Here is a 26,994-nt window from a genome sequence, read left to right as displayed (position 1 = left end):
TTCAGCATCAGTCCTTCCAGTGACTATTCAGGACTGATTTCCTTTAGGATGAACTGGTTGCATCTCCTTGCAGTCCAAGGGACTCTCAAGAGTCTTCTCCAATGCCACAGTTCAAAAGCATTGATTCTCTGGCGCTCAGCTTTCTTTATAGTTCAACTCTCGCATCCATACATGACTACTGGAAAAACCAGTAGCTTTGACTAGACGGAGCTTTGTTGGCAAAGTAATGTCTCTACTTTTTAATATGCTGTCTAGGTTTAGGTCATAACTTTTCTTCCAAGGATCAAGCGTCTTTTAATTTCAAGGCTGCAATCACCATCTGCAGTGACTCTGGAGCCCAAGAAAATAAAGTCTGCCACTGTTTCCACTGTTTCCCCATCTATTTGCCATGAATTGGGGTTTATAAAAGTAAGTTCATCCTATTTTAAAACGCTGTTGAGGGACTTCCCTGGTGGTCCCATGGCTAAAACTCCATGCTTCCAATGCAGGGGGCTCAGGTTCCTTCCCTGGTCAGGGAACTAGGATCCCACATGCTGAAATGAAGATCCTACATGCTGCAACTAAGACGTGATGCAGCCAAATAAAAAAATATTAAAAAAAAAATGTTGAACTGTATACATCCTAACAAATGCACAGATGCACCATGAGCTGACAGCCTGACATGTTTTCGACGGAAGACATCTGTATAACCTATGAAACAGAGCCTCACCAACACCCCAGAGGCACCACGGCCCCCCAAAAGGTAACTACCAATCAACCAGGCTTCCAACGACAGCAGATACTTTTGTCTGCTTTTGAATCTGCTGTACACAGAATCCATCACACATACTATGGGGCTGGTTTCTCCTCGGCGTTTTCATTTGTGAGACACGTCCATTTTGCTGGGCTTGGTTGAGGCTGATTTTACCCTCATTTCTGCGTAGGATCATGTCATCTGAACACCCCACGAGGCGCTGATCCCACCATCAACAGACCCTGGGTTGTTTCCAGCAGGGGGTGTTGCACACAGGGCCACAGGGAGTGGCCTCTCGCACGGCTCTAGTGGACACGTGTCCGCATCTCTGTCCTGCATCCGCCAGGAAGTGAGGTTGCCAGGTGGGTGTGTACGCAGCTTTAGCAGATGCTGCCTAGCAGGTTTTTAAAAGGGTTTACCTAGCGCCTACTTTCAAAGTGTCCTTTTCACCTGACAGGTTCAAAGACATAAAATACACACCACATAGGACTTGGATTGTCGGTAGAAGTATCATGAGGAGACTCTCAAGCTGAGAGGATTCCAGGGGTTTCGACCTTCTCTTGACCACAGCTGCTGCCCAGAGGGATAAATACATCTCAGAAACCTGGATTCTGTGGTGGGCTGGTCCAAAATCCTTCAGACTCCCCCAGACCACGCCAGCAACATCAGTAGGGGAACCCACTGACCTCCCAAAGCTGCCCACTCCATCGCTCAGTTCCTGGAGCCCCGTCCTCCCCACGGGTGTCCCCCGGCCCTGGCTCTGTCCTCTCCACTGCAGGTCTCTCTGTTCTGACAGCGCTTCTCCATCCCCTCTCTTCCCTGTTCAAGCTGAAATGCCCAGAGCTGTGCCCCACAGGCAGACGGGACGTGCCCAGAAGGCGAAGGTTCAGTGATGGCCCTAGCCCAGACCTTTGCCACCTGCACTGCCTGCGTCCTCAGGATCCTGAGCTTAGGACATTTCGTCTGCAGGATGGAGCTGAGAGTTACAGAAAGATCTCTCAAGTCCTACAGTTCCTGGCCAGGAGATGAGGCTACTGGTGACAGAGCACAGAGGCAGGAACAACCCACCTCCTAGTCTAAGCCTGCCTACAGGGCCAGTCCACCTCATCCCAGGCTCTATTTCCCTCCTGCAAAAACAAGGCCCCCGTGATGGAGCCTTAAGCGTGTTCATGAGGCCTGGTCTGAAGGCAGAAAGGGTCTCAAGCACCTCGGTGTGTGAGCAGGCCCCTGAGTCCCGCTCCAGAACACAGCCCACCAGCAGCTCACTTACTGACTCGATAGCCCAGCGCCTCAGCATGAATCTTCTTGGCCAGGAACTGTCCCTCGATCAGTGCTCGAATCTCCACATCCCGGGGGAATGCCGAGACCTGTCTCCAGGAGAAAGTGGACAGAGTGAAGAGCTCTCATTGTCCACTCACTGCGTATGTGTCTGTGTGTGTATGTGTGTGTGGTATGCATCTGTGTGTCTGTGTGTCTCTGTGTGTGTGTGTGTGTGTGTGGTGTGTTTTTAAACAATAGCCCAGATCTGGCGCTCATGACAGGCCTCCACTGGAGCTCACCCACAGAGGTGCTCTTGAACCACTGACTTTGCCTGTCTCTCACACACACACACACACACACACACACACACTCACACACGGTCTCACTTGCGTGTCACCGTGGGGAGTCAGAGCACGGGAGAGCTCCGGCTCAGTCTGTATGGGATTAATCTCCAGCTTATGGGATTAGCAGATACAAACTACTGTACATAAAATAGATAAGTAACAAGGATTTACTGTAGGACACAGGGAATCATATTCAATATCACGTAAGAACCTATAACACATATACAGGTTACATATTTTTTCAGAATATAATTTGAAGAAAAACTGAATCGCTGTGCTGCACATCTGAAACTCACACAATATTACAAATCAACTATACCTCAAATCAAAAATTTTTTTCAAGTATTTGTTTTATCACTGGCTGAGTAAATGAATGAGGTCCCTAAAGCTAGCATAATTTCATAGGTATTTTTTTTTTATTTAATAGTCAAAAATGGAGTCAACGTAGCTCCAACTGACCGATAACATACATACCTCATGATTTTCTGCACTAAACCTATGGCGTCCGATAATTTCTGGGGTGATTTCCATGACATCAAAATAAAAACCTGAAACAAGACCAGGAAAAGATTAGCTGTCAGTGGTCAAAAATAAAAGATCAGCTTCTCAACAGCTTCGGAAAAAAACCAGGGTGAACTGACCCTATGTCCCTGTTCCCTGGGCCTCCCATTCCCTGGAGGAAACCCGTGAATATTCTAAGGTCCTTCTCTCCAGCAAGACAGAGGGCAATTGGAAAGGCCTAGGCTAGCTCTTCATGGAGACACTTCTTCCTATACTCGCCTGGCAGCCCAAGCCAGGAGGCAGCTAGCTGTCCAACTAACCCTAAAACGCCAGCACGGGTGTGACCCAGGGAGGCCCGTTCCCTCCCCGCTCAGATGGCCTGCCCCAACGCGGGGCACTTTTCCTAACAGGACCTCGTGTTTGGGGCAGAAAGCTGCATGCGGGGATGCACCGGGGCAGAGCAGACACGATGGCTGCCACCTCTGATGCTGTCGCTGGGAGCTTCCAGGGCACAGAAGATGCAGCTCCGGCCTGGTCTGCCGCTTCCCCCTCACTCAGATCGGGGGGCTCCCACGGGAGTTTTAGGGCCCATGGAGCAGAAGTGGAGACAGTCAGGGGTCCCCTTGGCTCCTCCCCGGCCCTGCCCCTTCCGGGGCAACCGTTCCCCTCACAGGCCCCCTCAGCAGCCTACCCAGGTTTCCGCCGTTCCCCATCTCCGTGGACTGCAGCGCCTTGGAGAACTCGCTCCAGGAACCTGAAGCAGACTCATCCCGGATCTTCTCTCTCATCAGGGAGCCGTTTTTAAAGCTGCAGAAGTACACGCACAACCCTGAGGGAGGGGCTAGGCGCGATCTGAGTGGACCCACGGGCTTTGCGGAAGAGTCCCAGGTAGAGGGGCCGCAGGTCAGGCTGGACCCCACCCCAGCCAGTGTGCAGCAGGGATCTGAGGTTCCGCCTCCTGTAGCAAGCCCAGGGCACCTCCCCCGGAGTCACCAGAAAATGCACTTGTCCCGGGGTCTCTGTTTACAGAGGAGGCTACCACGGAAGAGTCCCAAGGAGAGACAGAGCTGCGGTTTCAGCAGCTCTGGACAATGGGCAGGACTGGCCAGATTTACTAGACCTACATATTCTCCAGGGGTTCCTGCAGCTTAAAGGCTAAAAACCTTCCCTTGGTAGCTTCCAGCAGGTCTCCAAATGCTTGTTTGGAAGGTGCAGAACAGACCCGTTTCATGAGAACTGTCAGGAGGCAGGATGTCCTTACTACCATTGGTTGAAGGTCCACCGTGAGCCAGATACATCGTAACATCACTATGAAGTAAACCTCTTGTTCCTCCCATTTGATGGGCAAAGTGCGGCTAAGATATGCTCTGGGGTCTGCCTCAGGCCACACACAATACAGGTGTTGGGGATGGAGTTTGTACCTGGGCTTGGGAGAGACTTCAGGTCCTGGGTGCTTCCCCCCACCCCAGCCCCGCACCAATTCTGCTCTCAGCAAGACCCAGTGAGTCCCTGGGGTCCCAGGTGCCCCCAGAGCCTGCTCAGTGGAATGCCCCGGGGGCTCCATACGGTGCCAGCCCTGCCCGCACCTCCTCCCCCACACCCAGCCTACCACAGGAGCGCCATGTAGTGCTGGGGGTCAACTGGGTTGCAGAAGATGTGGCCTTCCAGGGCGGGCGTGGGCTCCTGGAGCCAGAGGAACAGCGTGTCGCTGGTGCCCAGGCTGACCTGGAGAGAGACAGGCAGAAGTGAGGCGGCTCTGTCTCTGCCACTCCAGCAGAGATGCCCTGACCCCTCCTCGCTTCACTGTCCAGGCTGCAGATCCTTGGATTAAACGCCACGTCTTCAGAGAAACCTCTGCTGACCCTCCCACACCAAAATCCAAAGTCAGCTCCCTGAATTCGAGCTAGCACAAATTCTGCGGGCTGTTTTTCTAGAACTTACTACAACTATCTCTAAGTCATCGATCGGGTGACAACTGGTTTCCCACTAGAAGCAGAAGGGTCTGGGTTATGTCTTTATTGCCTGGAGGGCTCACAGCCCTCTGGCCCGAGGTCTGAGCCTTCTGCCACTGTGCTCACTGTTAAGGCAGGCAGGGGACCTGTCTACTCAGCACAGGCAACTGACCTTCTAAGAGAGGAGCTGTGGGCAGGTCCTGGGGCCTGGGTCTCCCTCCCCCCTCCATCGGCTGCCTTTTGACCCCGGATGCCCCACTGAGAGGATGCTGCTGACACCCAGTACCCTCGTCCCCTGGGGCAGAAGGAGCTGACCCTGCCTCTGGGAGGCAAAGGTCACCTTACCGCAATGTCACCTTCCTCCAGCCTCATGCCTGCCAGCGATGCTGAGAACAGGAGGGGAGCCTGTGGTTAGCTGGAGGTCACAAGGGAGCCACTTAGCAAACCAGTCACCTCCCTCAGATAGGAGTGAAGCCCCCACCTCCAACCCCAGCCTACAAGCTGAGAGAGAGGCAGGAACAGGGTGAGATGAGGGCCAAGGACGCCCCAAAGGCCAGGAGGTGAGAGTTGGACCATATAGAAGGCTGAGCACTGAAGAACTGATGCTTTTGCACTGTGGTGTTGAAGAAGATTCTTGAGAGTCCCTTAGAGAGCAAGGAGATCAAACCAGTCAACTCTGAAAGAAATCAACCCTGAATATTCATTAGAAGGACTGATGCTGAAGATGAAGCTCCAATACTTAGGTCACCTGATGCAAAGAACTGACTCACTGAAAAAGACTCTGGTGCTGGGAAAGACTGAAGGCAGAAGGAGAAAAGGGTGATAGAGAATGAGATGGTTGGATGGCATCACTGATTCAACAGACATGAACATGGGCAAACTCCGGGAGATAGGGAGGGACAGGGAGGCCTGGTGTGCCGCAGTCCATGGGCTCACAAAAAGTCAGACTGGGGGACTGAAGACAACAACAAAGGCCAGAGGCTGGGGTTTCTGTGCTCCAGGTCTCTGATTTGGGCTCAGAAGCTGCATCTAGTGGGATCCACACTCCCCACCCACTGTTAGGATACACGAGGCCAAGAATGACAAAGGTGAGGTCAGAGTATGGGGCTTTCCCCCACCTCAGTTGGGAAGGAAAGGGCAAGATTATGTTGACTGTTCCCTTTGACATGAGGCCCATGACAGCTTGTTTATCTGCCTTGCTCACTGATAGACCAGCGTGTCAGAGCTCTGGACCCAGGAATCCCACCTTGAAGAGCTTATCCTGCAGGGACAAGGGACAGGACAATGTCTGCACTGTCTAAATGCTAGAAGCCACTCCTATCTCACCTCCCACTTCCATCCGAGGGAGACTGGCAAAGTAAATGCCAGAACAGTGGAACCCAAGACAACCACGAATGAAGTTCACAAAAATACTGCCTTGGTTGATTAAAATGTGTATTTATGGGCACAGAAAAAGAAAGTTAGAAGGACTAGTCCTCAAAATTTTAACTGTGGTTATCTCTGGATTAAGTGATCATGGATGATTTTTTTACATTCTTCCTTTGATTTGTCAACACTTAAAATTTGTTTCTGCAACTAAGAGGTATCCCTTGTATACAAGAAAAAAGCATAAGACTAACACATTATTTAAGGCGGCAGGAAAATGAGGGTCAGACTTAGGGAGGGACTGGCTGAGGGCTACCTGCCTGATACTTCCAAAATTCAACCTGAAAGCAAAGCCTCAAAGGAAGGTTTAAAAAGCTGCTGCTTTGTCATTCCCTCTCAAATATGCCCAGAAGCTCACGCTTCAGTGGTAAAAAAGCAGGCCCATTATTTTCCCTGACATTCTTCTAGTTGATAGAGTAGGCATAAGAATATACATTTCTCTAGAAAGACTCATGGTTACCAAACGGGAGAGGGGATAAATTAGGAGGTTGGAATTACCATATACACATTAATATACATTAAATAGACAACCAGCAGGGAAGCACAGGGAACTCTACTTAACACTCTGTAATAACCTATATGGGAAAAGACTCTGAAAAAGATATATGTCTATGTATAACTAAATCACTTTGCTGGACATCTGAAAGTAACACATGTTGTAAATAAACTATATCCCAATATGAAAATATATATAGATATATTTTCTTCTAATGAGACTTGATGGAGTTATTTTCATTTTGAAAAGAAAACAAATCTGTACCACAAAGTGTAGGACTGCCCTTTTCTGAGGGAGCCTGGGCCCCTCAATGTTTAGGGTAGGTAGGAACTGGGGGCCTGGCATCCCCCGGGAAGCCTGGGCACCAGAACCCGCCCATCGCAGCCCAGAGCTGCCTCTCAAATCAGGCGCCAGAAGGATGGGCTTCACACCTCGGTGCTGCAGGAACTGGGTCAATGTCCACCAGCCTCCGTCTCACCTCATCTTGGGCCCCTAAGGAACACGGGGGGCCCCTCCCCAAAACCTGCTCTGTGTCTGGGTTTGTGCCTTGACAACAGGGCTCCGTGCGAAGGGCTACGGAATCTGCTGAGGGACAGGGTGGCCCTCGGCTGGCTCCTGGGGGCTCCCTGCAGATGCCAGTGGTGGTCACCCTAGAAGTGGGGGGACACAGCCAGGACACTGACGCAACCTCACGGTAGCAGGGACATGCTCATGTGCCCTCAGCTCCAAAGCAGACAGGCCCAGAGCAGACCTCGGAGCACGAGTGTTATTTATATTGGGGACAGAAACAGTAGTAATGGCAACTTCACTGTTTTTTTCTCCTGGTCACAAAAGTACACATAGATACTGCAGGAAATATGGAATTTAATATCATCATTATGATGAAGGGCTTCCCAGGCGACGCTAGTGGTAAAGAACCCACCTGCCAATGCAGGAGACATGAGACATGGGTTCAGCCCCTGTGTTGGGAAGATCCCCTGCAGGAGGAAATGGCAACCCACTCCAGTATTCATGCCTGGAGAATTCCATGGACAGAAGAGCCTGGCGGGCTACAGTCCAGAGCGTCACAAAGAGTCAGAGACGACTGAAGCAACTTAAGACACAACACATTGTGACGATGAGTGCATTTTAACAAGACCTTCAGTTCCATTCTTAGGGACACAGCTCCAGTCCTAAGCACAAGTGTCTCTTTCATTTTATTTTTGCCGTCCACATCCTCATCTGAATAACCAGTAGGAGGTAAGTGCAGGGAGTCTGTGGGTGTGAAAGCCAGGGTACAGGCTGAAGCCACACCCCAGCCTCCACCCACAAAGCAGCCCAAATCCTTTCATGTGCACCTCAGGCGCGCTTTCTTAGAGCAGGAATGGCTGCATAGGGTGGCGATTTGGCATAGAGTTGCCAGACAAAATACAGGGCACTCAGTCACATTTCAATTTCAGAGAAATAATACTTGGGACACACACTGAAAAAGCATTTGTTTTCTGAAGTTCAAATAATGCCTGGGACACACTTATCCTACCTCATCATTTGACTCTCCTCTGAATTCACGTTGGTATTGTATTTGCATTTATTCTATTTGTGTTTACTCTATCCATCAACCCTGATTTGGTGGCTCATTAGGAAAAGGGCTGAGGGGTGTGGTGAGGGGCAGCAGTCTGTGGCCACTTGGCCTTCCTTGAGAGACCTGTCGGGAAACCCCAGAGAAGGGAAGGAGGAAGAGAGACAAGAGGCTTCGATGAGGAGTAAGCCGTACCTACATCACTGACTCAATGGACATGAGTGTGAGCAAGCTCTGGGAGATGGTGAAGGACAGGGAAGCCTGGCGTGCTGCAGTCCATGGCGTCACAGAGTCAGACACGAGTGAGCGACTGAGCAACAATAGGTCACAAAAGGGGTCAGAGTCTTAACGCTGGGTACTGGAGGAAGACGTGGAGGAACTGAGATGCTTACTTTGGAACAGAAAAGGCAGGTCAGGGAGGGTGGGCTTGACTGTCTTCCTCCACTGATCAGTTCTCACCTCGCTGGGCAGCCCTGGGTGGCTCTTGTGGGTACAGCGAAGGCCAAGGCGGAGTCAGAGTCCAGGCCAGCAGGGGGGTAGGTGGCCATGGAGAAAGCGCCTGCCAGACAGGCTTCCCCAGGCGGTTGGTTGGCATTTGCCAGTGTCCAGCAAGGACCAAGGCAGGCTCTGGGGGGGGTGAAGTCCCCAGAGGTACTCACCTGGGTTGTCCCCAGTGAAGGCCACCACTTTGCATCCTGGAGAAAACCCATAGCGCTGGACAAAGTAGGAAGAGATGGCCCCCTGAGGAGAGAAAGCAAGTGCGTTCTGTAGAAGCAAATCCCACCTGCTTGGCACAGCTGCCCTCCCTTCAGGCCACGGGAAAGCAATAGGCCTGGGCGAGGCCAAGAGGCTCATCACAGCCGGGACGTCCTGTTCACAGAACACCAGCGGAGCCCAGCGCGGGGCTGGGACCATGAACATGAAGTTGTCCCACTGCCTCAAGGCACGCTTGCTTGATTTTGAGTCAAGGCAGCTAGAACAAAACAGTCGCCAACGTGGGCTTGCTTTGTAAGCTCCAAATTCTGGATGTTGCATTAAATGTAAATAAATGAGAGGAGAAAATCATTAAACAAACTCGTGGAAGTAGATAATGCCTTACACACATGCTCTACCAGCCCAGCAATCAGATCATGAGCAATCAGACATGCATGCACGGAGGTCAACCTTCTAAAGAAAATAAACCATGAAAAGGCGGTGTGGGGGAGGAGCCTCCACCAGGAACTGAAGCTCTCAGGGCCCCTTCGAGACTTCCTGTGGGATCAGAGGGCAGGGATACCTTCCAGACAGACCTACAGTCATTAGAAATCATAGTTATGAAAAGAAAGCTCCCCCTCCCCCCACCACCTTCAGATTTCCCTGTCTTTCTCTTAGTTCCAAAAATTTTAAATAAATGATGAGACTTCCTGGGACTTCCTTAGTGGTCCGGTGGTTAAGACTCTACCCTTCCATTGCAGGGGGCGTGAGTTCGATCCCTGGTTGAGGAACTAAGGTTCCACATGCCCAGAGGCACAGCCAAAAAAATTTTTTAAAAAGGGATTTCCCAGTGTCTGGGAAGACCATTTTGCTCCATCCAACAAAATTTCAGATTTCCATGAGAATAAAGCCTGGGAGATAAATGTCTTGGCCTGGGTTGTCTCAGAGAACAGTCTGAGTCAGGGATTGTGCAGGTGGCTTATTTGGGGAAGTGACCCCAGGAAATGAGGGTGGGGGTTGAAGGAATGAAACAGAAGGGGTGAAAGCCCACCCAAGGGTACTCTGGGGAGCTGGAGCTGGCTGTGGGCAGCATTTGAGGCAGGCTGTCCTCTTGGGTGTGGGACAGGGAGCAGCTCGCCACAGCTCCTCACAGGAGAAAGGTGTGTGTGTGGGGTTAACTCCCCAATCCTCCAGGCTGGCAGAGCACAGATGCAGAATTCCAGAAGGCCCCAGGGCAGAAGAGGGAAATGAGCTACAACAACTCAGGCAGGCGGCCGCCAAGGGACACGCGAGGCCATGACTGCTGGCGGAAAGAGGGGCTGGGAGGTTGCGAGGCTGAGGCGTCGCTGCATGACATCTCCACAAATTTTCCTGCAGACGAGGAGAGGAAGCCATCTGGGCACCACCTTCAGGAAAAGAGATGACAGAAAACATGAATTTTGCTTGTTTCCCCCCATCACGTGGGTACATATGTTTCAAACGAAAACACACTTTTCCAAATCAGTTCTTTTCTGCTCCTCAAGCTGCTCGTGTCTGCGCGAGGCCCTTCTCGGAGGCATGTGTTCTTGGTGGAAGGCAAACAAAGCTGGCTGCCGTGGACAAAACACCGCTCTCCATCGACTGGAAACAAAGAGCCGTGTGCAACACCAGCCCCAGAGGCTGGGCTGTTTTCTCTTTGCCCTTCCTTCTTTCCTTCCTGCTTCTATGGGGCAGGACACCCTTAGGTCTGCGTGCTGGCTTCACGGCACCCTCTGCGAGATACATGTGGGCTCGGTTGCGTCTGACTCTTTATGATCCCATGGTCATTCTATCCCAGGCAAGAACACTGGAGGGGGTTGCCATTTCCTCCTCCAGGGGATCACCTTGACCCAGGGATCAAACCCAGGTCTCCTGCATCGGCAGGCGGGTTCTCTACCACTGAGCCACCTGGAAGCCCACCCTCAGGATGATGACGACGATCTGGCTTTGACATTTTGCTCATGGTGGCAAAGGCTATTTTCAGCTGCTCACTGGTGATAGAAAAGTGTTTCCGTGGCTGGAACTGCCAACAGGAGGCACTCGTGGTAGCCTGGTTCTCCTCGTGCCCTGGTCTCCCTCACAGCTAACGCTCTGCCCCACCCAGCACTCCCACTTGTTCTGGGGTGGGGCAGGTGCTTCCCACCAAATGGCCGAGTGCAGGGCGCAGCCGAGAACTCAGCTGGCCAACTAGGAGAAGCCAGAGCATGGACAACCAGTGGCTATTCTGAATATGGGTGCTGATGGTCAAAGTTCTTTCATTGAATTGTTCCCTTTATCAGATATGTGTGCTTAGTCGCTCAGTCCTGTCCGACTCTTTGAGACCCTGTGGACTGTAGCCTGCCAGGCTCCTCTGTCCATGGGATTCTCCAGGCAAGAATACTGGAGTGGGTTGCCATGCCCTCCTCCTGTGGATCTTCCCCACCTAGGGACTGGACCCAGCTCTCCCACACTGCACATGGATTCTGTATCATCTGAGCCACTAGGGAAGCAGATACAGATTTTGCAAATATTTTCTCCCAGTTGGTAGGTTGCCTTTTCACTTTGTTAATGGTTTCCTTTGCTGTGCACGAGCTTTTCATTTTGCGGTAGTTATACTTATTGAGTTCGCTTTAGTTGTCTCTGCTTTTAGGTTTTTTTTCTTAATATTTATTAGTCTACGCCAAGTGTTAGTTGTAGCACGCTGGATCTTCAATCTTCGTTTTGGTGGCATGCAAACTCAGCTGTGGCAGGTGGGATGTGGTTCCCTGATCAGGTTTGAAGCTGGGCCCCCTTCATTGGGAATGTGCCATCTTAGCCACGGGACCACCATGGGAAGTCCCCTGCTTTTAGTTTCAAATGCAAAAAAAATTCTCTGCCAAGATGGGTATCAAGGAGCTAACCACCGGTTTTCTTCCCAGAGTTTTATGGTTTCAAATCTTAGATTCAAGCCTTTAATCCATTATGGATTAATTTCTGTATCTGGAGTAAGACAGTGGTCCGGTCTCATTCTTCTGCATGTGGCTGTCCCAAGTGCTCTTCCGATTAGCCCTGGGACCAAGCACCATCTTAAGTACATTAAATGTATCACCTCATTCATTCTGTACAACAGCCTGACAGATAGAAAGTAGCAGTATTCCTGCTGCTCCAGAAACAGTGGAAGCCACTAGGAAACTGAGGCACAAGGTCACAAAGGTGGTTAGCAGCAGAGCCCAATTCCACCCCAGACAGTGTGGCTCCGGGGCCCGTGCTCTCCCCAGATCATTGGCACTTCTTTTTATTTTCTCCAGACTCCCTCCCCCAAGCTTCAGTGGTGGTCCCTATCCCTGAAATTTCCATCTTGTGCATTTTTTCCTAAGGAGTGCAATCACCCAGAACACATGCCTTCAGTCCTTTTCCCATTCTAATCATTCTCCAGGGTGCAATTTCCCAAAGTCCACTCCCCAACCTCCTCGCCCCCTCACCCCTGCCACGAGGCAGGAATCTGCAACTGGGCCTCTGCACCTCAGTGCAAGCCAGGGACCCAGACATCTTTCTCTGACTCATGTCAACTACTCATCTTGTACTAGACAGTCCCATGTGTGCGTGCCCTTGTGTAAACGGATGGATGTGTGTGTGTGGGGGGGGGGGGGTGCGTGTGTGTACTCTACCACTTCCCCAGCAGCAAACCAGCTCCCCGGTGAGCCTCGCCGCCAGGCAGGGGACCTACCACAACGGAGCAGGATGGCACCGGCCGGCCAAGCTTCTCCTCTAAGCGAGGGGCGCAGGCTCCCAGGCAAGCCTGTGACCAGACTTTGTCCTGAATCTGCAGCAAATTCATTCCAGAACCTAAGGAAGGAAGGATACAAGAAGGAAAACACAAAATTTTTTTTTAATGTGTCCTTTCTTCATTTTTTTCCCAATTTCTGGGCCACAGCTTGTGGCATGAGGGGTCTTATTTCTTCAGCTAAAGAGCAAACCCGCGCTCCCTCTATTGGTGGTGTGGAGTCTTAACCACTGGACTGCCAGGGAAGTTCCAAGAGAAATCTTTAAGAAAAACTTTTGTAAAAATGCACAAATCTAGCCAAGAGCGGATCATTCTCACCGCAGACCTGTACCTGGAGCTCTTCCCTGATGGAATGTATACAGTGGCTCTGGGTCACTCTGCAGGGGGCCTCTGGTTCTCTAAGACCTGGCTGGGGGAGAGCAGCTCCCAGCAGCAGCATCTAGGATGGCTCTGAGTATCCCCTGGGGTTCAAGGCTCTGAGGCAGCCCTGGCACTGATGTGGGATTTCTCAATCGCATCTAACCTTTCGGGGGATGCTCTCATGTGCCTCTAAACTTCTTCATATTCATCACTAAGATCAGCTATGTGTGTGTGAAAGTCACTCTGTCGTATCTGACTCTTTGCGATCCCAGGGACTGTAGCTTGCCAGGCTCCTCTGTCCATAGAATTCTCCAGGCAAGAATACTGGAGTGGGGGGCCATACCATTCTCCAGGGGAACTTCCTGACCCAGGGGTCGAACCCAGGTCCATCTCCTGCACTGCGGGCAGATTCTTTACCATTTGAGCCAACAAGGAAGCCCTGGTGATCAGCTAACTCTTCCCTAAAATAATCTACTTCTCCTGAGGAAGAAGAGTGGGGAGAATCCAGAGCACAGGTGTACGGCCCTCTTCCTGGGGTCCAGGAGGAGGGAGACCAGCGGGCTGGGTGCTGCTGGACCCTGTCCCTATGTGAGATGGTTAGGCAACTGGTAAATTAGTAGTGACTTCCAAGGCGACAGTGAGGGGAATGGGTGGAGCTCAGTAAAGTCCAGAGCAGTGATGGAACTTTCTCCAGCAGCAATCAGCAGCCCCGCTGAGTGTGGAGAACGCCAGCGGGAACAGGCTGCCCCACGTGTAGCACTCGGCCAGCCTGAGCTCCAAGGAGCTGGGCTCCTGTGCGGGAGGAAGCTTTTCTTCTCCAGATTGTGAGCAAAGCTTGGGGACCACTCCTGAGTCACTTCACTCTCTCTCCTTGCAAACTAAACTAGTGTCTGGCACACGACGCACTCACATACTTCAGTTGAACTCCCAGAGACTCGGAGTGTCCCAAGGGTCTCCTGAGGTCACTCTCGCAGGCCTGGGCTCTTGCTCTGCCTCCTTGGGCCCTCCTTCCACTCTAGTCTCAACCCAGAGCTCCTTCAGCAAGCTCCTCCCAGCTCTCCTTCCTCACTGGCATCACCTGCATTTATTTTTGTCAGGATTTTGATTCCAGAAGCTCATCACTCTCCTGAGTTCTCCAAATGTGAACAAGAACTTCAAAATATAACTTCTGAGGGAGCCAGGCTCCAAGACAGTGCCTGTTCATCCCCCAGTCCTCGTGTTCACACCATTTGTGGTCCCTTCTTCTGGTACCCAGAGGTCTGTGTGACCAGGGACAGGAGGAGATTGACCTACATCACTCCCAAGATTAACGTGTAAAAGACTCTGTAGCTTCGGCTTGGTTGCCGTCTCTCTTATCCTTCCCCTGGGGTGAAATCTAGTTCCCAAATGGTGGTGTTGGGGGGTTACGACAAGGAAATGAGACCTCCGGCCAACAGCCACGTGTGCGGCCTGGAAGTGGATCCTCCAACCCCAGTCGAGCCTTTGGGTGACCACAATGCTGGAGGCCAGCTTGACTGTCACCTCCTCAGAGACCCAGAGCCAGAAGCATCCAGTCAAGCCACTCCCTGATTCCTGACCTTCAGAAACTCTGTGAGATAATAAGCATTGATGGCCCTCAGCTGCAAAGCGCTGGGGTCATTCGTTACCCGCAAAAGCTAACTAACACACTCCCTTCTTGGCGACAGACAGTAGGGATGGACGACTGGACAAGGCTCGCGCTGCCGCGCACCCGCTGGACAGGCCCATCCCTGGACGCTGAAGACCTACCATCGCTGTAGTCTACAGGGGAGTAAGACCCAAGGAAGAGAGAAGCCGCAAAACTGCTGACCAAGGAAATCCTCTGCAAAAGAGAAAGGGACAGGGAGATTTATGACTCACCTTCGTGAACAACCGACTGCCCGTGACACACACGCAACAGGACGAGAGCCTGAAGTTGGGGAGGGAAGTCGAAACTTGGAGCAAGACGCCCCAGCAGTGAGAGGACGGAGGATCCCTCGTCTCGCAGGGCACTCTGAGTGGCCGGAACACCCCGCGGTGACTCCTTCGGAGAGCCCCTCGCTCCGCGGTTTCTGACAAGTCATAAAACGGCCAGGTTCACAGCAACAGAGGGAAAAAATGAGCTCCCTGGCGGTCTCAAGGTAAGGATTCCGGGCTTTCCCTGCTGGGGGCCTGGGTTCAATCCCTGGTCAGGGAACTAAGGATCCCACAAGCCTGGCAGTGCAGCCAAACAACAAAAGCAAAACCCTATGAAGAAGCCAGCCTGAGGGAAGGCAGTTTCCACCGGAATCCACATGCCGGGGAGTGTGCTGCCCTGATTTCCTTCCTCCATTTCTATGGCCTTTATTCACAGAGGAAGTAGATGTATGGCCACAGAACTCAGAGCCAAGCAAGACCGTCTCAGGGGTTCAGAATGAGTAGAAGTGAAAGCCGCCCCCTTTGGAAGCCAGAGACCCCAAACATGAAAGGCAGGAACTGATAATTGATTTCAAATGTCACCCGGAGGGTCTGTCCCACATGGGAATCACAGGCACGTGGACCAGCGCAGAGAATGCCATCCCCTCCTGTTCACAATCGAGCCACCTCTTCTACACACAGACTCTGGAGAATTTTTATCATCCCGTCCACTTCATCAATGGCTAACACTGCAGAATAATCTGGAACTTTGACTCACTAAATAGTAAACTGCATGTTAAGATTCAAAAAGCAGTATGCTTTAACACAAGCCGATCATTTTCTAATTACTTAGAGATGACTATCACTAGCCAGGCTATTGAGCTGCTCCTCAGGTGGCATTAAGTTCCGGCTTTCAGCAACTGTGGCTCAAGGAATGGAACCTGGGTTCCTGGGATACAGGTTCTGGTGTTGAAGGGCCACAGCTAGAGACACACTGGTCCAGGTTTACAAATTTCCTAAGAAAACAGAGACTCCAAGCCTATCAAGCGCCTGTTAGGCAACCTGCATCAACGACAGGATACTGAGCCCAAAAGTAAAAGTGTTAGTCGCTTACTCAGGTCCAACCCTATGCAACCCCATGGACTATAAGCCCACCAGTCTCCTCTGTCCATGGGATTCTCCAGGCAAGAATACTGGAGTGTGTGGTCATTTCCTTCTCCAGGGGAGCTTCCTGATCCAGGTATCAAACCCAGGTCTCCTGCACTGCAGGCAGATGCTTTACTGCCTGACGCACCAGGAAAGCCCAAAACTGAGGAGACAGAGATGAAGGGCACCCAGATCCACTCAGGTGGTCCCCGGAAGACACCTGGCCCCCTGCTCCCACTCTGACGCTGACCTCTACCCTCTGGTCAGGAGAGTCCCTGACTCTCCTTTCCTACAATTCTGTCCTTTCCTTCCTCTTTGGAAAAAGCCTGACAATGAGAATAAAAGCAAATTGCATACATATCATTTTTAATGTCTGCTCATCAATGTTCTTAGCCCATGTACATGAGATGTATATTTATGCAAAATTACAGAAAGAATTCGACCCTGACTTGTAATCAAAGAGGAACGTTTAACCAACCTCTGTGTGTGAGTAGGCCTCGGGGTTCTGCTGGTAAATCTTTGCAATCTGGTTTCCTGTAAATCGCTGGAAAAAAGAGTGCAAGTGCTTAAAAACCCATATCCTATGGAGAATGATCAACTCCATAAAGTACAGAGTTAGCACAGCAGGCTCTGAATAAAAGCTTAAGGAGGTTTCTGAAATCTGGAAATGTGTGATGTCTGTTGAACACCCTTAATAATAATCTCGCTTCTCATGTGGCAGGATGTCTCCTCTGACCAAAGGCGCCCATGCAGGGGACTCACGTATTTTCCTAACCCACACCCTTCCTACTTCAGGTGGCCCAAATAGGGCCAGTCTTATCCCCCGGAACCTCTACTCCAGGGAGGGTGGCACGATCCTGGCTGAGCCAACAGCAGCCACCCCGTGGGAGGGGGTGGGACTGCGGCTTGAAGCCAACAGGAAAGAGGTACTCATTTTTTTTTTTTTTTTTACTTTCCCAGGAGCTGCACCAAGTGCCTGTAAGCACTGACTCCTTTCAACTTCAAAACTACCCAAAACGTAAGTGCTCCTTGTATCTCCAAGTCAGAGAGGCTGAGATCGAGGCGCCATTACCACGCACAGACACAGCTCAGCTCTGACCTGGGAGCAGCAATTAGCAGGCCCACCCTCGCTGGACGGGCAGTGCAGAGGGTCTAGCTCAGAACCACAGGCCAGACTGCCCGGGCCTGGCTCCCCGGGGCAGCAGCCACACGGCCTCCCACGATGCCCACAGGGGCCGGTCACCAGCGTGTCCTCCCAGACCCCCAGGGAGAAGGGGCCAGGGCGGCAATCAGGTCTTCCTCCTGGCCCAGCCCCTGTCCCCAGATCACCTCGTAGGCGCGGGAGCCGGTGAGGCGGCTGAGAGCCCGGGCCCCGCCCACGGCGGCCTCCAGCTGGCGGCACTGGGCCGAGGTGCTGGAGTCCATCCACACCGGGCAGTCGCTGATGGAGAAACAGGCCTGGAAAGAAGGAGCACGGGCGTGAGCTCCACCTGCTGACCCTGCGGGCCACCCTGCCCAGCACAGCAGGTATGAAGCGGACATCTCTTCCCTGGACGTGACCTTGGAAGACCCGTGGGTAAGCCATTCACGTCCAAACCTTGGTCTGGCCTGGGTGGAGGGGGGGGTCTTTCCCCAGAAAGCTCTAGGTAGAAGGTTCTGGTGAGCATACCTGAGCACCACAGGCAACACGAGAGACGGCAAGGGGGTGGCGGGGGGCCAGAGCTGCAGCCAAGGGCAGGCTGGCCGGGGCACGTGGAGCTTGGGAAAAGAGGAGAAGCCAGAGCCTGCCTGAGCAGCACCAGGGGAAGCACTAGGTCCCTGCGGGAGTTTTCTGAGCAGGGGGCTTGCCAGAGTCGTGCTGGACTGCAAGGGCCCCACGTGATGAGGGCGGTGAGCACCCGAGCCTTTGTCCCAACCACAGCGGTGTGCATGGCAGGCCACGCTCACAGGACTGCTGCTCAGCCATCTTCCCACACCCCTGACGATGCCCCAAAGCCCGAGGCTTCAGGACCTGCGGAGCTCGGGGCCCTTCTTCCCTACCACCTCCCACAGAAGTTTCTCAGCCTCCCACAACCCGGCCACAGTCACCTGGAGCTGCTCACGCAGCGGAAGGTCCGGTGACAGGCGTGTCAGCACCTGGGCGGCCCCCGTCTTCCAGTACACGCTTCCATGTTGCTGCCAAGGGGAAACCCAAGCCCGTGTCAGCCTCCTGGAGACCGGGAGGACCCCAGACTACACGCCAAAGAACTGGACTCCGAGTCCGCCCCGGTACTTCTAAGTCACAGAGCTCATCACCTTTATGAGACTTGGTTTTCATTTCTATAATATGAGGAGGAACTCTGCCCTGTCCACCTCAAAACATGGAGGAACAAAGAATTATGGGTCTAGATGTTGATGCCTTTGTAAAACTGTATTTAAATATATTGCTTAGAATATTATGTGACACGCACTCATTTATTCATTTACCATTACTCAGTCAACAAACACTGGCTGATCACCTAGATCACGCCAGGATGGGACAGATGGCTGGGTAGTACTACCCCTATTCTAATGGATACTGGAGTTCAGTCAGGCAATAAGACACAGTGGACAATTACAAAACTCTATTAAGGGATTTCCCCGGTGGTCCAGTGGGTAAGAATCCACCTTGCAATGCAGGGGACATGGGTTCGATCCCTGGTCAGGGAACTGAGATCCCACTTACCATGGAGCAACTAAGCCCATGGGCCACAGCTAGATAGTCTGCATTGCAACATAAGATCCCGCATGCTACAGCTCGGACGCAGCCAAAAAAACCCTGTGAAGTGCAATGGCAGGGCTGCGGAAACACAGGGGAGTCTAGCCAGCTGGGGGTGTACGTGCCTAGAAGTGGATATGATGACTAGGAAAGGATCCCAGAGTTGGGCGCAGGGGTGCTCCATGAAAAGAGTAACTGTGGTTGAGAGCGGCTGGCATGTGCAGGGAAGGAACCTGAGGTTCAGGTGGGGGAAGAAGGGACTGGATGGGGACGTGGCAGCCTACCCCTTGACATCCATGCTCGGGAGGCTGGGTTTTATCTTGGGCCGGTGAGGACTCTGGATGGCCAGAGAGAATGGATGAAAGGGCTTGTGAGAGTCCTGGAGAAGGTAGGCTGGAGGCAGGGAGGTGGAACAGAGGCCCAGACAAACAGTGGGTACCAGGCCTGGGGCCACAGAGGTGGAGTTGGAGAAGAGGTGGAGATTCGGGAGTCAGGTACAAATGAGCAGGATTCGGGGACCCCTTGGAATGTGGGGGCAGGAGGACGGAGGAATCAAGGGTGACCCTTGGGTTGTGGTCCCAGGTGGAGAGACACAACTCCCTGAGAAAGGGCACAGAAGGAGGACAGCTGGGGCAAGATGGAGCACTCAGGCAGAGAAATGGTAAGCTTGGGGTGTTCCTGGGATACCTGGCCAAGGGGGCAGACGGGACGTGTGGGAGGGAGAGGGTGTCCAGGCTGGGGGTTCAGCTGAGGGATGCAGCCAAGACCACCAGGGACTCTGCTTAGTGGAACAAGGACACAATCAATACGCTTCTGTCAGGTCAGGGGAAGAAGAGGCACCTTCAGAAGAGTTGGTGAGCGCTCTCTAATGAGGGCTAAACCAGCATGGGGCAGAGTGACTCAGAGGATGACAATGGACTGGAATCCTCACTCCCCCTCCTAGCAGCTACGTGACCTTGGACAAGTGACATCACCTCTCAGTGCCTCCGTTTCCCCATGTAAATGGCAATGATAATAAAAACAGTAGCTAAAACTTGGTTTTTTTTTTCACACTGTCCTATCTATTTAACAGTCACATTGAGCTCATGGCAGACTAGAGTATGGAGGCACCAGAAAGCTGGACAACGTGCCCCAGGTCACTGCTTGCAAATGGCAGAGCTAGGGATCAAACCTGGAGCACCTGTGCTAACCACTGCACGATACCTCCTGGTACAACTGTTATGAAGACTGAGCTAGCGCAGGTAAAATGGTCAGCACCGCACCTGGCATACACTTGGCGTTCAATGTTCTTTGTCATTATTACACTGCTATTGTTATCAGCATGACTTCTGACTTTATTTTTGCTTCCAGAAAAAAGCCATTATGTGCCCTCAAACAGTCATAATAAATTCATGTCAAAAGCTTCCTCCATCCCCTGGACGACCTGGATCCAGTTCCTCCTCACCCGGTGTCCTCTTCTGTACAACATTTAACTGTACGCACTGTCTCAGATCCTCTGTTTCATCCTTCAAGGTCAAACAGCTATAGGGATTTTCACTGCCTCGAAACATGTGCAGTGACTCTCAAGAACATGCACCTTCCTTTGAGGGGAGCCATCACCTCAGCACCCACACCACTGCCCAAGACAGACGCCCCTAATGTTGTGGACAGAGGCTGAGCAAACAAACCTGGCCCGCCCCAGACAAGGCGAGGACTTGAGAGAAGTCAAAGCCCGAAGCCTTCATCTTCTCCAAGATGATATCCAAAGCCTGAGAAGAAACACAGAATTCACCATGACTGTCCTGAACCACGGAACCAGGTAATGCACAAGCCTGGATTTTAAGTGCCTGCCCTGTCAGTGGAGATAAAGAAGGAACTGATGACTCAGGGTTTGGAAGCACTAGAGTACATCAATTAAATGAGTAGGCATCAACCAAATAAAAGGGTGAGCTATGCTAAAAATATTTTAAATAAATGGAATCAGAAACCAGCAATCCTCAAATTTTGCCTCTCCAGTTGGTGACTTCCAAACATTCCGGAGGGCTTCTCAGGTGGCTCAGCGGTACAGAATCCGCCTGTCAATGCAGGTGATGCTGGTTCGATCCCTTGGGTTGGGGAGATGCCCTGGAGGAGGAAATGGCAACCCACTCCAGTATTCTTGCCTGGGAAATTCCATGAACAGGGGACCCTGGTGGGCTACTGTCCACGGGGTCGCAAAGAGTTGGACAGGACTGAGCATGCACACAAGTATTCGGGAAGAGCCGAAACCAGATGGCTCAAATTTTTGTTTATTTGCATTTTCAGTGCACCATATTACGGATATGACTTCACTGCAATGGAGAAGCAAAGAGCAAAGTTGAAGCTCCCATCAGAACAAGGCTTCAGAGACTTTACTGGTGGTCCAGTGGCTAAGACTCTGAGCTCCCAGTGCAGGGAGCCCTGGGTTCAATCCTGGTCAGGGAACTAGATCCCCCATGGCATGCAGCACAGCTAAGCATCCGAGAACTGAAAAACCTGTGGGCAGAGGACATTCAGTTGCTACCTTTATCTGACCTCCAGTTCCAGGGTTTCAGGCCCCCTGTGGTCAATGAGAGAGCCCTCGGCTCCTATCACACCGGCCTGTGCTGTCCACACCCTAGTCCTGTGGCCTCACAGGTAACCCAGATCTGGCAACAGGCATCCTGCTTCCTCACTGGTCCTGAGCAGGCAGGCCTGGCTTGGGACAGATCTAAGCCTGACTGGGCAGGTCACAAGTCACCATGCTGAGGGCCCGTGCCCCTGGAGTGGAAGGGTCTGGGGACTGAGCACTAAGCGAAGAGTGTAAGGGCCATGTCTGGATCTCAGGGTACAAGGGAGGACACAGGGCCTAAAAGCAGAATGTCTGGGAGACTGCTCTGTGGCATTTTAAAGGTGGCAGGACTTTCCAGCTGCTCTGGTTTCAGAACCTGGAAGCTCTCTGTGTCTCCTCAGTTCAGGAGTCCTGACACCAGTGAAGACCGAGGCTGGCCCTGGACCGTGCAGATTCCATTTGCCCAGGAGGACCTGGTCTCAACAAGGGCTCTCATGAGCTGCCACCTTCAGGCTTCTGAGCAAATTTCCAAGTCTGCTGGTGAGACGGGCTGGTGAGAGGGACAGGAATCCGTGGCTTACCTGGACCCACATCAGGACCGGAGAGGTCACTGTCAGGCCATCCTTGTGAACGTGAACTCCACCCTGAGTCCTACAAGCAGAAGAGGTAATGTGGGACAGAGCCTCAGGTGGAAGCGCGGCAGTGGCAGATCCTGGATCCCTCCCACAGGAGAAGCACCCCACCCCCAGCCTCGTGGGGGAACTCTAGATTGTAAACAGGGAAGATGACAGGCAAGGTGGAGAGAGAAGGCATGGAAATTGCGCAGTGTGGCTCAGAGGTGGCAATTCTCCGAAAGCACCAGCAAAAACACGCCTTCTAAATATAAAGTGTTCACCCTGCAAGGCTGTCACTCGGAGCAGTGGGCATAAGGGGTTGGGAAAGTTTGGCGATGGATGAGAAGCTCTTCCAAGTCCACTTCCTAATTTTGGAGCGAGGAGGCCTTTTAAACGATGACTCAAAATCAAGAAGCAACAGAAAGAGAGACTGAGATATTCAATGACATAAAAAACAAAAGCTCAAATATGGCGACAATAATCCAAGCAGAAAAGAAGAAATAATAAATTTAATAAAAATTAGAGCATGAGTCAGAGAAGGCAATGGCAGCCCATTCCAGTACTCTTGCCTGGAAAATCCCATGGACGGAGGAGCCTGGTAGGCTGCAGTCCACGGGGTCACAAAGAGTCGGACACGACTGAGCGGCTTCACTTTCACTTTTCACTTTCATGCACTGGAGAAGGAAATGGCAACCCACTCCAGTGTTCTGGCCTGGAGAATCCCAGGGACGGGGAGCCTGGTGGGCTGCCGTCTATGGGGTCGCACAGAGTCGGACATGAGTGAAGTGACTTAGCAGCAGCAGCAGCAGAGCACGAATCAATGAAAATGAAAAGAGAAAAATCAAAGAAACCAAAAGCTGATCCTATGGAAAGGTCAACTGATAAACCTCTAGTCAAGCTAACTAAGAAAAAAAAAGAGAGAGAGAAGATGTAAATTACCAACATCAGAAACAAGAGAAGGGTCTTCACTACTGATCTCGCAGACATCAGAAGACAATAAAGGAATATTATGAACAATTCTATGGCCACAAATCTGATAGGTTAGATGAAACAGACCGATTCCTTGAAAGATACAAACTACCAAAACTCTCAGAGGGGTGGCCTGTAGTAATATAAAATATGAAAGCAAGAGAGCCTCCAACCTCAGCTCAAAGGAGACATATGAGCTGGGGAAGAAGCAGATGGCAACACGAGGTGATGGGCAGTGAGACGGAGAAGCCAGAAGGGAAGGCTTCAAGGGGTAAGTGCTGTCTAAAACAGACATGGATGGACAGTTCCACCAGGACCACTCCAGGCCACCTCAAAAATCAAGAAATCCACAACTGCTACGAACTGAATTGTGTCCTTCGAAGTTCACCGTGTCCCAAGCCCCAGTACCATACAATGTGACTGTGTTTGAAGATGGTACCTTTAAAGAGGTAAGTAAGTTACGATGAAGTCATCAGGGTGGGCCCTAATCCAGTATGGTTGATGTCCTTATAAAAGAAAGGATATAAATAACCAGGAGATGCCAGGGGTGCACTCACACAGAAGGATGACCATGTGAGAGGCAGCAAAGAAGGCAGCCGTCTGGAAAGCCATGAGAGAGGTCTCAGAGGAAACCAACGCTGCCAGCACTTAGCACTTGGACTTCCAGACTCCAGAACAGTAAGAACATAAACGTCTATTGTTTGGATTGCCCTGGCGGTCCAGTCATTAAGAATCCAGTGCCAATGCAGGGGACACAGGTTCAACCCTTGGTGCAGGAAGATTCCACACGCCTCGGGGCAACTAAGCCCGTGTCACAACTGCTGAGCCTCCAGAGCCTGTGCTCCACAGGAGAAGTCACCCCAATGAGAAGCCCACACACCAAAACTAGAGAGCAACCCCCCCTCCCCCCGCAACTAGAGAAAGCCTTCTCACAGCCACAGAGACTCAACGGAGCCAAAATATTAATTAATTTATTAAAAAGTCTGTTGTTTAGACCACCCAGTCTGTGGGATTTTGTTCTGGAAGCCCTACCAAACTAATACAAAAATCTAAAATCATGATCTGTTTCCCAGAAACCAATTCTCTTTCACAGTCTACTATCCACCCTGAAGGCCAGCCAGAAGCCTCACCCTCATATCTCATAAAAAATTCTGTACCAAGACCTGTCAATTTTACCACCCAGCTCTCTCTCATCCAATCAATATCATTTCTCCTCCGGATGATCTTTGGAAAACCTCCTCAGTAGTTTCCCAACATGTACTTTGGCCACATCCTATCTGCGTTGCCACTGCGCCCAGAAAGATCTTTTTAAAAAACAAAAACCACCATCTCACACTGTACCCTCCCCCAATCCCTACAGCCCTGCAGTGGCTGACCATAGCTTTTAGGATAAAGATAAACTCCATTCCATGGCCTATGTGGTCCAACCCGGCTTCCACCTCTATGGCCCGGCCCAACCCACCCTCTCTGCTCCCTAGTCACTCAGCCTTTTTCAGCTCCATGAATGAGCAGTGCTCCTTGCCACAGGACCTTTGCATGTGCTATTCTTTCTGCCTGGAAAGCTCTCTACCATCTATCACCTAGCTAACCCCACTCATTCAGATCTTGGCTTAAGCACTACCTCCTTAGAAACATTCTCTAACCTACTCTTCCAAGTCTAGATCACCTTTCTTTACAGTAAGTACTTAAAGAAGTGAGTTCCTGTCCATCAAAGGTCTTCTCTGAGTTTATTAAAAAAAAACATTCTTTTTTTTTTTTAATCAATCAGTCTTTGACTGATATCAATCTTCCCCACTAAATGTGAAGAACTGGGAGAGCAAGAACCATGACTCTTTGCTTCACCATCAAATCCCAGCATGCAGCCCAGTGCTTGGTACAAAGCGTCAGCTGATATCTACTACATATATGAAGCCATGTGCAGAATTCGGAAAGAACGCAGAAGAGTGCATTCCAGGCACAAAATAAAGATGCTGAGTGGTGTGTCAAGATCACCCTTCTTGCAATTTGAGGAAACCAGAATAGTGCGGTTAATAAATATAAAAAGTTGGAATTCCTTGGCAGTCCAGTGATTAGGACTCCATGCTTGCACTGCAAAGAGCACAGGTTCAATCCCTGGTCAAGGAACAACCATCCCAAAGTGACATGCAGTAGGGCCAAAAAAAAAAAAAAAAAAGGGTTTAGGGTGGACCCCCAAACCACCCCCTACACACACACAGGCACCCTAGGTACATACCCAAATTCTACAAGGTCTCTGTCAAAATGCACACTGTCTTCATAGAAGACACTCAGCTCTGCATCAACAGCAACAACTTTTACCTGGAGGGAAAATATTAAAATAATGGATAGACTTTTCCTCAGCTTCTATATTGGTCCAGGGATACGAACATCACCAAGTGAAGCCCGGCCCCCTAGAAGTGGTTCAGTCTGGAGACCTCCTTGAGGCTGAGGTGCATCATTGCAATTATCTGGGTAAGAGGCCTCATCTGACCACATATCCAAAGACTTAGTAAAATGAAGAAGTGGAAGCTAAACAGAAACACCCCAAAACACTCAGGGAATTTCTGCCCTCCCAAACAGCCGAAGCCAAAATCCTCTAGAAGTAGATGTTCATAGATGAGCTGGTTCCTGTGCCAAGCAAGAAGGTCTGAGAAAGTCCTAGAGGAGAAGGAATAGGAGGCAGGGTTTGGAGACATCTCTGCGGTGTCCACGCCTGCAGGGATCTAAGAGACCAGTCAAGGTCCCCGGTTTGTTCCCAAAGGCCATGATCAAGGACCTGAGATACATGTCCCAGTGGAGCAGACCTCCAAACTCAAGGGTACAACTCCTTTACTGGACAAATGGGGAAACAGGCCTAGCAAGACAACCTGACTTATCCAAGGTCCCCCCAGGAGTTTCTGGTCAGGGATTGACCACAGCCTTGCTCCCCTGACCCATCTGTGGAGAGGGGTTTGTCTTTAACTGCGACCATGTCCTAAGCTAAGGAGAACGAGCTCCTTGATACCCCAAACTGGAAAGCAAATCTTGACTCTGCCTGCCTGCGTGCCTGCGTGCAGTCGGGCAGGTTGACCTGGGCACGCTGCCATCCAAGGGCTGTCACGGGCGGGACAAAGTTCAGGTGTACACCGTGCCCATTTCACTTAAAAAAAAGCTTCAAGCGGTGATCTGGTTCCCGGCCACTGGCTCCGCCTGCGTGTCTGCCCGTCTGTCTGGCCCTCTGTTTAAAGGAGCTGAGTTCCTTCGGGTCCCTGGCAACCTGTGCTCAAGGAGGCGCGCGAGCCTTTGCGGTTCCCCGGGCATTGCGCCGCCACGTGCCCGCGGATCCCTTGAAGGAGTGGGGGTGGAAGGCCCCCTTTCTGGGAGAGTCGGGGTACAGGCCTGGCGGAGGTGCCGGGTCCCCGGGGAAGCCCGAGAAGGAAGCGCTCGCAGCGCGGCCCAGGGTTCCGGGTACCGGGGTCCCCGCCAGCCCGCCCGGCGTCGCGGAGGAAGCGGCCCACCCGGGTCCGCCCCCGGGCCGCGCCGATACCTGCTGCGTGCTGAAGTCCCAGCCCAGGCAGCAGCGGCGAGCGGCGCGCTCGGCCATGGCCGCGGAGGAGCCGGCGGCGCGCGGCTCCGTCAGTCCTTCCCGCCGCCGGGCTGTCGCCGCGCTCCAACGCGCAGACACGCCGGGCCCGCCCCTCGCCCCGCCCGGCCGACCTCCCGGACCCGGGGCCCCCGCCGCCTTGCGCTCTGGCGCCACCTGCGGGTGAACGAGGTGAGGACGCGCCGCAGCTCGGCATCGCCTGCTTTTCGCACCTGGGCGATCGACCGGCAGCCCGCTCCCTCCAGCCCCACCTCGCCCCGCCTCGCATCCAAGTGTGCTCCCTGCGCGGACCCGGCCTCATCGCGGCCTGCCTTCTCTTGGAGGACGCCTGGACCAAAGGATTCATCCTTAGGCCGGCTTATTCCTACCTGTCTCTCTGAGAGCCCGGAGCCTGGGACCTCCAAGTTCGTCTCTCTCGGGTACTG

General features: G+C 52.0%; 1 protein-coding gene across 2 annotated transcripts in view; it reads right to left on the bottom strand.

The window, feature by feature from the left end:
• The window catches only part of XYLB (xylulokinase), a 44,665-nt gene extending 18,035 nt beyond the window's left edge, over positions 1-26,630 (bottom strand). For both annotated transcript variants that reach the window (XR_010662944.1, XM_065933010.1), the window contains exons 1-15: positions 26,513-26,630; positions 25,223-25,305; positions 21,988-22,057; positions 20,526-20,606; positions 18,210-18,296; positions 17,451-17,579; positions 16,600-16,665; positions 14,850-14,922; positions 12,666-12,784; positions 8,929-9,010; positions 5,136-5,176; positions 4,448-4,563; positions 3,530-3,645; positions 2,812-2,885; positions 2,004-2,100 (exon numbers count right to left, since the gene is read on the bottom strand). Coding sequence is in view for 1 of the 2 variants with exons in the window: in XM_065933010.1 (XP_065789082.1) it covers positions 2,004-2,100; positions 2,812-2,885; positions 3,530-3,645; positions 4,448-4,563; positions 5,136-5,176; positions 8,929-9,010; positions 12,666-12,784; positions 14,850-14,922; positions 16,600-16,665; positions 17,451-17,579; positions 18,210-18,296; positions 20,526-20,606; positions 21,988-22,057; positions 25,223-25,305; positions 26,513-26,569 (1,291 nt within the window). In the remaining variant the exon portion in view is untranslated. The remainder of the gene's footprint in view (positions 1-2,003; positions 2,101-2,811; positions 2,886-3,529; positions 3,646-4,447; positions 4,564-5,135; positions 5,177-8,928; positions 9,011-12,665; positions 12,785-14,849; positions 14,923-16,599; positions 16,666-17,450; positions 17,580-18,209; positions 18,297-20,525; positions 20,607-21,987; positions 22,058-25,222; positions 25,306-26,512) is intronic.
• Between the last annotated feature and the right edge of the window lie 364 nt (positions 26,631-26,994).

The sequence above is a fragment of the Muntiacus reevesi genome, chromosome 4 (genome assembly GCF_963930625.1).
Source record: "Muntiacus reevesi chromosome 4, mMunRee1.1, whole genome shotgun sequence".
NCBI classification, from domain to species: domain Eukaryota; kingdom Metazoa; phylum Chordata; class Mammalia; order Artiodactyla; family Cervidae; genus Muntiacus; species Muntiacus reevesi.
This window is presented reverse-complemented; position numbering and strand designations above follow the sequence as displayed.